Genomic DNA, 12500 nt, shown 5'->3' with positions numbered 1-12500 from the left:
AGGAGGAGGAGGAGGAGATTGATTAATAGTGGTAGGACGTGGATGAAGATAAGGATGATGTGGTGGATAAGGATGAGGTTGAGGATTATCAAAAAGAAGATAAGGACTTGACCTAGTCTCAGGTCGGGTCACAAGGTCACGTTGTGTCAAGGTCGACCTTGAGGAGCTTCCTGTAGAAGGCGGGTGATCTCCTTCAGGAAGAGAACGAGGATCACTGCCGAAGCGAGAGCTTAACGAACGTTTTCCGGTGGAGACATCTGGAGGACGAGGTACAGTCACCCTCGTCCTGTTCGAGAGACTCTCCTTCTCCTGAGGTCCTCTCAAGGATGACCTGTCTTCTCCTCCTAAGGTCCCTGGGATCGCTCTTCGGGAAGCTCCCGAGGGGACCTTCTCTCGTCTTCCTTCGTAGGGATGACCAGACCTTCGGTCTGGAAGGTTCTCCTTGTGATTATCCCTATCAAGGAACACCTCGCCTCTGTGACCTCGCTTCTGCAGCGGGGTCAGACTTTTCCGTTTGTTGAGGTCATCGGGCGATCTCCCCGTGACCTTGTCCAGGTACTTCCCGTCAGGAATCGCGTTGCCGAGGTTCCTCTCTCCAAAAGGTGCCCTCCAGCTTCTAAAGACCCAGTTATCGGCTGGTGATCCGGTGGCGGACTTGGTAGTTTTTCTCTGTGCAGGAACGCCGTCCTTCTCTGCTACGACTTCACTTCGGGTATCGTTCCCGAAGTCCAAGCCAAGAAGTCTGCGATCTCGAACAACCTTCTTCTTGAGAAACCCCTTCAAGGTTCCCGGTTTCTCAAAGATGGGATTTTGCTTCGCCGTTGACTTCTGCCAGGAGGTTTCCAGTCTCTCGTGTCTGGGCTTTCGCTTTGCTACTGACTTCTGCCGAGAGGTCCTCAAGTTATCGGAGGACTTCGTCGAGACGTTCTCAGTAAGGACCGCAGACTTGTCCGAAAGCTTCTTCGCGAACTGTAAAGACTTCCATTTCGAGTCTTTGGACTTCGGTGCGGATGACGTCTGGATGACGTTCTTTGGTTTAACTGCGAAGTCCTTCTTGGATGAACGTTTTCCAGGGGATCTCGTGTCACGTGACCAATTGGTAATCTTTGGAGAGACTTGTTCCCCATCTTCTGTCCCGTGATAATCAATTGAAAATCGTCCAATGTCCGACGCATCTCCTTTTCGAAGGATCCTGCCGGGGAGCATGGAAGAGACCTTCGTTTTTGGAGTCATGCTGTTTGGTACCTGCTGCATGGCAGAAGACTGCCGTCTCTGGGTAATGCTGCGGCTATTTCTCGGTATTTGCAGCATACCATGGGATTTCCACCCGTCAGCCATCCTGGCAGCATTTCTTCTCTCCCGCAAAACGGGGAAGTTCTTTTTCTTGTGAGGATCAACTTCAGACTCCCGAGGATCTACTCCTAAAGTCTCCACCAAATAGGAATTCTCCAACTCTCCTATCATACTCTCAGCATCATCAGCATCATGACCATGTAGCATCAAATCCTTTTCAAACGTCCCTATGCTGCCAGCATTACCAGGTAGTCTTTTAGGAGCCTGCATGGCCCGTTCCTTTTGCTCTTTCATACCGTCAGCATAATCAGTAAATCTTAACTGAGAACGAACTTGTTCTCTGTCTGCTAACCTACCTGGATTACCTGCCGACATGGATGCATCCACTACTGATGCATCCACGTGGGCAAGGATGAGGATGAAAGCGAGGTACAAACGGATGACACACATCCTGGTCATCCTCACTACCCCAGAAGTTCGCAATCCATCCTGGGGAGGAAGCCAACCGACCTTAGGAGCTTTCGTCCTTGGAACTTTTAGAGGACACCCCGTTCTTGGAGAAGTGGGATCATCCTCGTTCTCGAAAATGAGGACAAGTCTTTGCTTCATCACTCGAGAAGCTTTCGAGGGCGACTTACCCCTGGAGGAGAACTGTGCAGCGTCATTAGAAAAAAAAATGAAAAACCTCAGATCCTTGTTTCACATGAACTGTCTTACCGTCTATTGACAGTAGAACATTCCTGTCAGTTCTGTCAGCTTGAATGCCTTGGCAATGTTTGTAGAACGAATCTTGATCTTCTGGAAGCTCCTACCAAACCTCAAAACCTCAAAATCTTTAAAGCCTCAAAGGCCGTATATGTCTTTAAACGTGTCGAAATATCCACGTAGGATCAACGGAAGTCGTGTATGCGTTTAAGCGTGCCGAGATGTCTACAGGTCAGAAAATCTCCCTAAATTCTCTCGACCAACTGGAGCCTTGGTCCTTGGTACAAAGGTGTTTATACCACTTCCCTACCACCACCTACCACCCCTTCTCCTCCTTGACCGTGTTTACAGTTTCGAATCTTTGTTTGCACCGATTTAAGTGCTCGTTCGAAGCGTTGGTGTTTCATGAAGCCTTGATTCTTAGAAAACGAGCTTTTATGAGTCCAAGTCTTCTTATTCATGCACAGGCGTGTTTAGTCCACACTGTACAATAACATGACAATGAATTAACAATATATCAACAATAACATCATCGCGTAGTCTGCAACAAGGATATCCGGTAAAAGTCGTTTATGACTAACGGTTATGTGTCGCTGTTTGTGTTCATCAGGGAAGTTGGACCCCGTTCGAGGCTAGAACTAGCCTCGCACCTTTTAACTCAATATTTTGCGCCTTTACATCTCCCCCCTCTCCCTTTCCCCCCTCCCCCTTCTCCCCCACCCTTACCTTCTGTGTGACGTCACAGAGGGGCTACGTGACGTCATGAGGACTCCTGGCCTGCGTCGTTAAGGCAAGTTTTTCTAGGTACGATTATCGTCCAACGATTATCGTCCAACGATTATCGTCCAACGATTATCGTCCAACGATTATCGTCCAACGATTATTGTCCAACGATTATTGTCCAACGATTATCTAGAGCAACAATTCTTTGTTTTTGATTGCTCAAAGCAAAACATCCCAAAGCAAAAACATCACAAAGGATTGTTACTCCACATAATCTTTGGACGATTATCGTTGAGTCATGAGCTAACGCAGTCTCAATGGTTCACTGCAGGACCTGACTATCCCATAAGTGGGGAGGGAGAGAGAGGGAGAGAGAGAGAGAGAGAAAGAGAGAGAAAGAGAGAGAAAGAGAGAGAAAGAGAGAGAAATAGAAAGAGAGAGAGAGAAAGAGAGAGAAAGAAAGAGCAAGAGAGAGATAGAGAAATAGAAAGAGAGAGAAAGAGAGAGAAAGAGAGAGAGAGAGAGAGAAAGAGAGAAAGAGAGAAAGAAAGAGAGAAAGAGAGAAGGAAAGAGAGATAGAGAAAGAACGAGAGAGAAAGAGAGAAAAAAAGAAAGAGAAAGAAAGTGAGAGTTTGCTTAGGGAAATGGTATCAACTTTAAAGCATCCACGAGTTTAAATCGCGTGCACACACACACACGTACACACACACGTACACACACACGCCCACAGGCCCAGCCAAGGGCACTACCGCCCACAGGGACGCCCACTAGATTCTCTGCTCCCATTAGGAGGGGCTGTGTGTGTATGTGAGTGTATGTACGTGTATGTGTGTGTATGTACGTGTATGTGTGTGTATGTACGTGTGTGTATGTACGTGTGTGTGTGTGTGTGTACGTGTGTGTGTGTGTGTGTGTGTGTGTGTGTGTGTGTGTGTGTGTGTGTGTGTGTGTGTGTGTGTGTGTGTCTGTGTGTATGTGTGCGACTTTATGTCTGTGAGACATAGAGAGACTGACAGACAGGCAGAGAGAGAGAGAGAGAGAGAGAGAGAGAGAGAGAGAGAGAGAGACAGACAGAGAGGGAGAGAGACAGAGAGGAGAGGGAGAGAGACAGAGAGGGGAGAGGGAGAGAGAGGAGAGACAGAGAGACAGAGAGACAGGCAGACAAGTAGATAGACAGGCAGGCAGGCAGACAGACAGAGATAGAGAGACAGAGAGAGACCTCTTCTTTTTAGTATACTTATGCGTTTTTATGTGTTACGAGTTTTGTCATGTTTGTATAATTTCTTCAAATGCTGTATAGTTTGATTCTAAATCTTTATCACATAACTTGTTTATCATACGAAGTTATTTACAAGAACACAACCACATTCCTTGACTTCAGGGAGACTCCAAGAGACCCTAAGGCCTACACTAGCCAGTTCCATGTCCCATTTTCTCCTAAATCTACTAATAATTGTCTCAGCGCTTGCTAATTGGTTACTAAGTCTATTCCATTCGTTGACCACCCTAATAGTAAACAAATTCTTGCCTATTTCCTTCTTAAATCTAAATTTAAACCCATTACTGCGATTCCTGTCCTGTTGCCTTAATATGATGACCTTGTCTGCGTCACCCTTGTTAAAGCCCTTGATCCACTTGAACACCTCTATTAGATCCATTCTGTGTCCTGTGTACCTTAAAGGGGCAGAAACCCTTTCACCCCGAACTATAGGCCTTGTTCACACTAGCGGTTTGAACCGCGCGGACACCGCGGCGGTACCGCATAGTTAAGGAAAAAACTGCGCGGATGTATGTGAACGCCCCCAGTAACTTAAAGTGTGTTCACACCGGCGGTTTGAACCGCGATGATTCAAGTACAATGCAAGACAATGGAAGCGTTCACACACAACCGCGCAGCATTTCCTCGACTATGCTGTTTCCGCGCGGTTCAATCAACTAGTGTGAGTAGGGCCTTAAACGTAATTTCTAATTCTCTCTTTCTTTTTCTTAAAGAGAGAGAGAGAGAGAGAGAGAGAGAGAGAGAGAGAGAGAGAGAGAGAGAGAGAGAGAGGAAGCGTGACCTTACACTGACCTTAGCATTTTAAGGTCAACACAGGCCTGACCTTAACATTTCGTATCATTTATCAGGTCACCTTGTTTGTCTTTGTGACGTCACGGCGTCGACCTCTATAATGAGGGCTCTCCGCTTTTATGTAAACAGAGAAATGCCAGATGGCACGTTCATAGAGTGGCACGCTCGTGGCATGCTCGTGGCACGCTCGTGGCACGCTCGTGGCACGCTCGTGGCACGCTCGTGGCACGCTCGTGGCCCTTCACCTCTTCCCCCTCCCCTCCCCTCCCTCTCCCTTCTTCATGCTATTTAGCTAATACGTATAAGCGTGTAGCATAGCATAACCAATGTAAGCATATGCATACAGGTGTTAGTATACATATGTACATATATGTATTCTCACACACACACACACTAATATGTATAATCGCATGGATACAGATGATAGTGCACACGCACGCACATGTACACACCATACAAGAATTTAAGAACAAACTTGATCTTGCGAGATACAAAGACGGGTCACCACGAGCATAGCTCCTCTTCCCGTAAAATACAACTAGGTAAATACAACTATCTAAATACATGTACACACGTACACACGCGCACATACGCACACGTGCCCATACGCACATGCGCACATGCGCACACACTTATAGTAAACACGCACACTAATAAACAAAACCACACGCACGCGCGCACGCAAACGTTAATCTACTTAGGAGAAACGAAGGAAAATATCTATGATAAATAGATAAGTAGATGAATAATGATAAATTAGAAAATATTAAAGAAAATATTTATAGAAATAGATACATATTCACACACACATACCCACACACAGATCGGTCATATATGAGCTCCGAGCTCTCTTTCGGGAGGGAAATAGCTGTCGATCACGAGTCCAACACGTGATCCAAGACCATGGTGAATCACACACACACACACACACACACACACACACACACACACACACACACACACACACGACTCGGTGGCGCGGTTGGTAGAGTCTCTGAGTGTCACTACGGCGGTCCGGGTTCGAATCCTGCCCATGGCTGAAATGAATAATTTCAGTATCACTGCGCTTTGAGTCGTTACTCCAACTCTCGTAACTGAGAGTTGGGTGTGTGTGTGCGTGTAAGATCACAGCATTACCCATAGATCGGTCATACGAGCTCTGAGCTCTCCTCCGGGAGGGAAATAGCTGTCAATCATGAGTCCAATCCGTGATCCAAAGACCAAAGGTGAATCACACACAAACACACACACACACACACACACACACACACACACACACACACACACACACACACACACACACACACACGACTCGGTGGCGCGGTTGGTAGAGTTCCAGACTGTCAGTACGGCGGTGCCGGCGGTACCTGGTTCGAATCCTGCCCAGGGCTGATATCATTTCAGTATCATTGCGCTTCGAGTCGTTACTCCAACTCTCGTGGGCGGGGGAGTTGGGGGTGTGTGTGCGTGTAAGGTCAAAGCATTACCCATAGATCGGTCATACGAGCTCTGAGCTCTCCTCCGGGAGGGAAATAGCTGTCGATCACGAGTCTAATACGTGATCCAAAGACCAAAGTGAATCACACACACACACACACACACACACACACACACACACACACACACACACACACACACACACACACACACACACACACACACACACACACACACACACACACACACACACACACACACACACACACACACGATAAAATCCTCAGTTACAATTTAATTCAGATAAGTTGATATTTTCACCCGTTGGGATGAAAGTTGGGTTCCCTTTGAATTTTTTCTAGAAAAGACTTAGTGGAAGGGGGGGGGGAGATGGCAAAATCCCCTTTTTAGACACCTTAATCATGAGGAATGGGAATAGGCTTGCCTTTGTTGTTTTCAGAAAGAACACCCATTCAGCAAGTTAAATTCACTTCTTTGCTCATCACCCAGATCACATTGAAAGGAGCGTAGCTTCGGGTCTATTTCTTTGAGGTTTTAGGATCTGTAACTCCCAATTTTTAGAATACGGGTTAATCTTCATCAGGCCCCAATTAACAAAATTAGCTTACTCTCAGTAGTTCCTGGATAAAGAACTCAGCCAACCCAGAACCTGATTTTTGTTATCGCCCTTCTACAAAGCCAAAAACGGTACAAATTCCTCTTGTTATTACCTTTTCAGAGTCCGTTAGCCATTTGTCCAGATTTCTTCCCAAAGATGAGGTAAATTTAATTCATAATTACCCGAATACTATCAATAATATATTTTTTTTAATGTCCATTAGAGAATGAGAGAAGATTATATCCCAGGTGTTTATTCCCTTCCGTGTAAAGTTTGCAACGTAGACGGGGAGAGGCCTAAAGGCAAGGTTGAACAAGCATAAAAGGTCAATCAAGTATGGCCAAGAGAGCTCAGCCGTGTTCCAACACGTGAATCAATCAAATCACCGGATGGACTGGGACAAACTTGAGCTTATTTACAAATCTGGTCGTGGGTTCAGAAGGAAAATGGTGGAATCCACTTTAATAGACTATCTGCCCACTATGAAGATTTCCAAGGGGCAATTGACCCAAGACATCATTACAAAACTAATTGTTAACAAGTTTCCTCCCCCTCCCCCTCCCACTGACCCGACTTCGTGTCATCCTCAGGTCGTGAGGGTAGTGATATTTACTCCTTCTCTAGCTCCTTTTCCTTTGTAAGAGGTTGCTATTTAAGATAACATCCTCCTTCCACTTTCTACCACTGAAGAGGGTTGCAGTTAGCAATCGAAATATACAGATTCGATCACTCAACTCTTTCTTTCGGAAAATATTAGAGGTGAAATGGAATCAGGAGAGTAATTCTCAATTTGGTAGACGTCTTGTGACGTAAATAGTTTAGGAAATAAAGGAGTGAAATTAGCCGGTTACCAGGAAGAAACCCAGTTACCAGACAGCAGAGTAACTGAAGAGCTACTTAAGTAAAAACGAGTTTTAGAACAAGTGAATAAATGAATAAATGATAAAAGATATTAACTTATTCTTTATGTTGTAATTATTAACATTTGAGTAGTAGTCTACTACTTAGGCCCTGTTCACATTGGCGGTTTCAACCGCCGCGGTTTAAACCGCGTCGGTTCAATTACAATGCAAGTCAATAGAGGTGTTTATACACAATCGTACAGTTTTTCCTTGACTATGCGGTACCGCCGCGGTTCAAACCACTAGTGTGTACAGGGCTTTACATTTGGCGTTTTGTGTTAAACTGCAAACACAAGTTAACGTAGCTCTATTTGTAAAAAAAAAAAAAAAAAAAATTAGATGATAATTATAATATGATAATTATGATAAAGGGTGATCTAAAAACACTTTATATATCAAGTTTATTACAATTTTTTCTTATAAACTCCCCTAAAACCTAACAACTCCTAAATACAAGTTAAAAGTAATAATAATAACTAGCAGGACCCGTGGAAATTCCACGGGATTTACGAAGGAGTCTTCAAAATCTCCCGAAGGAGTCTTCAGTCTCCAAAAGGAGTCGTCAAAGTCCCCCGACGTTGTCGTCAAATTCTCCCGTCGCCTCTCTCTCTCTCTCTCTCTCTCTCTCTCTCTCTCTCTCTCTCTCTCTCTCTCTCTCTCTCTCTCTCTCTCTCTCTCTCTCTCTCTCTCTCTTGTTAGGTCAATCATTCAAGGGGACATGTCCCCTCTGACTCCCGAGGAACCCAATCGTGGGGTCCCAGCGCGGGGCGCATGACGTCACAACTGAAGACCAGCCAATCAGAAGAAGAGACATGACGTCAAGTCAATCAGAAGAAGAGATATGACGTCACGACTGAGGACCAGCCAATCAGAAGAAAGAAGAGACATGACGTCACAACTGAAGATCAGCCAATCAGGAGAAGAGATGTGACGTCACGACTGATGACGTAAGCGTGACACGTATTAATATATAGATACATACATACATGATGATAATAATAGTAATAATAATATATTAATAATAATATATAAATAATAACATCAAAGAAGCACCCCTACTTCACTGTTTCCTTGAGCAATAGGTCCCTGTGCTCATGTAAACATAACTAAATTACGATCTGGCAACTGGAGACGTCACCACCCCGTTCGCTCCTTTTCGGTACGCAGACGATCCGTTCGCTCCTTTTCGGTACGCAGATATTTTGCCCGTAGCGCTTGCCAGCAATTACACCATAAATTGGTGTTACGGTGTTAAGATACGTTTTACCCGGTGCGATAATAACTCAACGATAATCGTTCAACGATAATCGTTCAACGATAATCGTTCAACGATGATCGTTCACGACTAAACGATGATCGTCAAATGGTTGTCTAGTTCTTAGTTTTTGAATGGGGCTGAATTGTTGCTCTAGAAAATCGTTGTACCGGCGGTTGGGGTGGTGGTGATAGTGGTGGTGGTATATATTCGTCTTCACCCAAAAATCATACCAACCTACCACATGCATACCAGATCATTCCTAACCCATCAAATAGAAATCACTATAAAGTTTTATTCAACAAAAGGGAATAAACATAATCTAATTGTCCGTCAATACGCGATCAATGATCGATGATGGGAACACAAAGATCGATGACGGGAACACAGTGATCGATCACTAGAACACAGTGATCGATCACTAGAACACAGTGATCGATCACTAGAACACAACGACCGATCACTAGAACACAACGATCGATCACTAGAACACAATGATCGATCACTAGAACACAGTGATCGATCACTAGAACACAGTGATCGATCACTAGAACACAGTGATCGATCACTAGAACACAGTGATCGATCACTAGAGCACAACGACCGATCACTAGAACACAACGATTGATCACTAGAACACAACGATTGATCACTAGAACACAATGATCGATCACTAGAACAGTGATCGATCTCTAGAACAGTGATCGATCTCTAGAACAGTGATCGATCTCTAGAACATAGTGATCGATCACTAGAACAATACGAGATCAATGATCGATCATGAGAACACAGCGATCGATCACTAGAACACAATGATCGATCACTAGAACACAACGATCGATCACTAGAACACAATGATCGATCACTAGAACACAATGATCGATCACTAGAACACAATGATCGATCACTAGAACACAGTGATCGATCACTAGAACACAGTGATCGATCACTAGAGCACAACGACCGATCACTAGAACACAACGATTGATCACTAGAACACAACGATTGATCACTAGAACACAATGATCGATCACTAGAACACAGTTATTGATCACTAAAACAGTGATCGATCATGGGAACGTAGCGATCGATCATGAGAACACAGCGATCGATCACTAAAACACAGTGATCACTAGGTCATGGGAATGCAGTGATCGAGAATCAGTGATCGAGCACCAGAACACAGTGATCGAGCACCAGAACACAGTGATCGAGCACCAGAACACAGTGATCGATTAGAAGAATATAGTAGTCGATGACACGAATACAGTGATCGATCACATGAATACAGTGGTCGATGACATGGGCACAGTGATCGATCACTAGAGTAGTAATCGACCACGCGGAACGCTACCTGAATAGTTTACTCCAACAGCTGACAGTTCCACCGTGTTCCTCTCCATCCATGTATTCTTCATACATGTCACATCGCAATTTCGTTTCCTAAGATGACTTTGGTTGGAACGTGAAGAGGCTAGTTCTAAGTTGGCTAGTTCTAGGTTGTTTGGTCTATGAAAACCCCACAAAAAGGGGAACACCCCAAAAGAGAGAGAGAGAGAGAGAGAGAGACAGAGAGACAGAGAGAGACAGAGACAGAGACTGACTGACAGACAGACACAGACAGACTGACAGACACAGACAGACAGACAGACAGAGAGAGAGAGAGAGAGATGAGAGAGATAGAAACAGAGACAGAAATAGACAGAGAGACAGAGACAAAGAGACAGAGAGACGGAGACAGAGAGACAGAGAGACAGGGAGACAGGGAGACAGGGAGACAGGGAGACAGGGAGACAGGGAGACAGGGAGACAGGGAGACAGGGAGACAGGGAGAGACGGACAGACAGAAAGACAGAGACAGAGAGACAGAGACAGAGAGAAACGGAGAAAGAAACAAAGAGAGAAACATATAGAAACAGAGACTTAGCCAGAAGCTAGTCCTTCAAGTTTGACTTTGAAGTGCTACTCGAGTGTTACTCCGACTCTTCTCTTCCTCGTCCTCTTCCATCTGCTCCTCGTTCTCTCTATACTTCCTCCTCCTCCAAACTTTCCTCCCTTCCACTTCTCACTCCATCTTGTCCCTCTTTCTCCTCCCTCTCTCCTCTTTACCTCCTCTTCCTCTTCTTCCAATTTCCAGACCTTCCCTCCTCCTCTCCCTCCTCCTCTTTAGGGTCCTTATGTTGCTGCACTCCTATATCCTCCCGGAACCATCCCGGCTCGTTCTCCAAGTCCGGAAGCCTGTTCCCGGTGAAGACGGGACCTTCCCTCTGGGGGATGTACTGGGTGTGGACATGGGAGATCTCCGCCGGCCGGACGAACTTCCTCCTGATCTTGAACTTCGTCTGCCTCTGCTGATCGTGAAGGACGGTTAACCGGTACTCCGCCGGTTTCTCGATCGTCCTCTCAATATCGATGTCCGGGTTCTTCCGGAGCTTGACCAGGATCGTGTACTTTCTGGGCGTCGTCTGGTGCCTCCGGACGATCACCCGCGGGTTGGGACGGTCGTACTGGATGTGCTCCAAGCGGACCTTAGGACGCTTCCGGGCTATCTGGTTCCGGAAGAGGAACTTCGGGGGTTTGGGTTTGTCCGTCACGCTGATGTTCAGGTACTGGACCCGGGGGTCTTCCTCAAGGAGGACGTCCTTCTCCCGGATGATCTGCTTAGGGACAAAGGCGAGCATGTTGACCACGCTCGGTTTGGGAGCTTGCAAATGAATATGCTCCACCCGGATCTTCCGGGGCTCCGGAACCCCGGCATCGAGCCGGAGGGTGATCGGGTTCGAGGACAACAGCTTCCGGAAGATCTCGACGACCGGCTCCGGGGTCTCGTAGTCGTCGAGGATGATGTCATTCGATCTTGGGTTGTCCCCTGACGGGGAAGCATTGGGGTCGTCTCCAGCGGTGATGTTCTTCATCCCTTCAGGAAGTTCCTTGGGGTGCCCGACGCCCCCTAGTTTCAAGGTCAAGGGGATGTCGAACTTTGGGGGCGTCTGGGCTTCGGGGGAGGCTCCCGTGGTGTTCCCGAGGTGGAGCTCGATTGGTCGCTTATCGGCCGGGAACTTGACCTCCAGATTGTCCAGACCTCGAGTGTCTAGACACACGGGAAGTAGGAGTTCCCTATCCCCAAGGTTCACCTTCAGGTTGCCCAGGTCGAGTTTGGTGATCGGAAGGTTCATACTGGAGGTTAAGTCAAGCATTATGAGGATTAGGGTTAGAACAGGATTAAAACGAGGACCACTCTCCATTGTGAGTGGCAGGGACGCCAGATCGCGATGGTGTCTTGGCAAACGAAGAAGACAACAACGGAATCATTGGACGTTTATATGATGAAAGAGCTCCCAGCATTCCAACATCTAGGAGCTAACAAATGCCCATTTCTACCTCATTTTTAACCCTTTCCTTAGGGTTTCCTAATATCTATGAACATTTCAGATGCCTCTAGGAAGATCCCTCGGGTCTAGTAACAGGCAAACCATCTAGATTTGAAGATAAATC

The 12500-nt window shown here is 46.1% G+C and overlaps 1 protein-coding gene across 1 annotated transcript in view; it reads right to left on the bottom strand.

Moving 5' to 3' along the window:
• Positions 1-2173, bottom strand: part of LOC143031149 (uncharacterized) — a 3790-nt gene extending 1617 nt beyond the window's left edge. The window contains exons 1-2 of the mRNA XM_076194642.1: positions 2011-2173; positions 1-1933 (exon numbers count right to left, since the gene is read on the bottom strand). The exon at positions 1-1933 is cut by the window's left edge and continues 1617 nt beyond it. Of these exons, the coding sequence (XP_076050757.1) occupies positions 1-1902 (1902 nt within the window). The 5' untranslated portion in view covers positions 1903-1933; positions 2011-2173. The remainder of the gene's footprint in view (positions 1934-2010) is intronic.
• Between the last annotated feature and the right edge of the window lie 10327 nt (positions 2174-12500).

This window comes from Oratosquilla oratoria, chromosome 12, assembly GCF_046742065.1.
Source record: "Oratosquilla oratoria isolate Oo_2021 chromosome 12, ASM4674206v1, whole genome shotgun sequence".
Lineage (NCBI taxonomy): Eukaryota > Metazoa > Arthropoda > Malacostraca > Stomatopoda > Squillidae > Oratosquilla > Oratosquilla oratoria.
The sequence above is the reverse complement of the archived record's forward strand: the minus strand, read 5'-3'. Positions and strand labels throughout refer to the sequence as shown.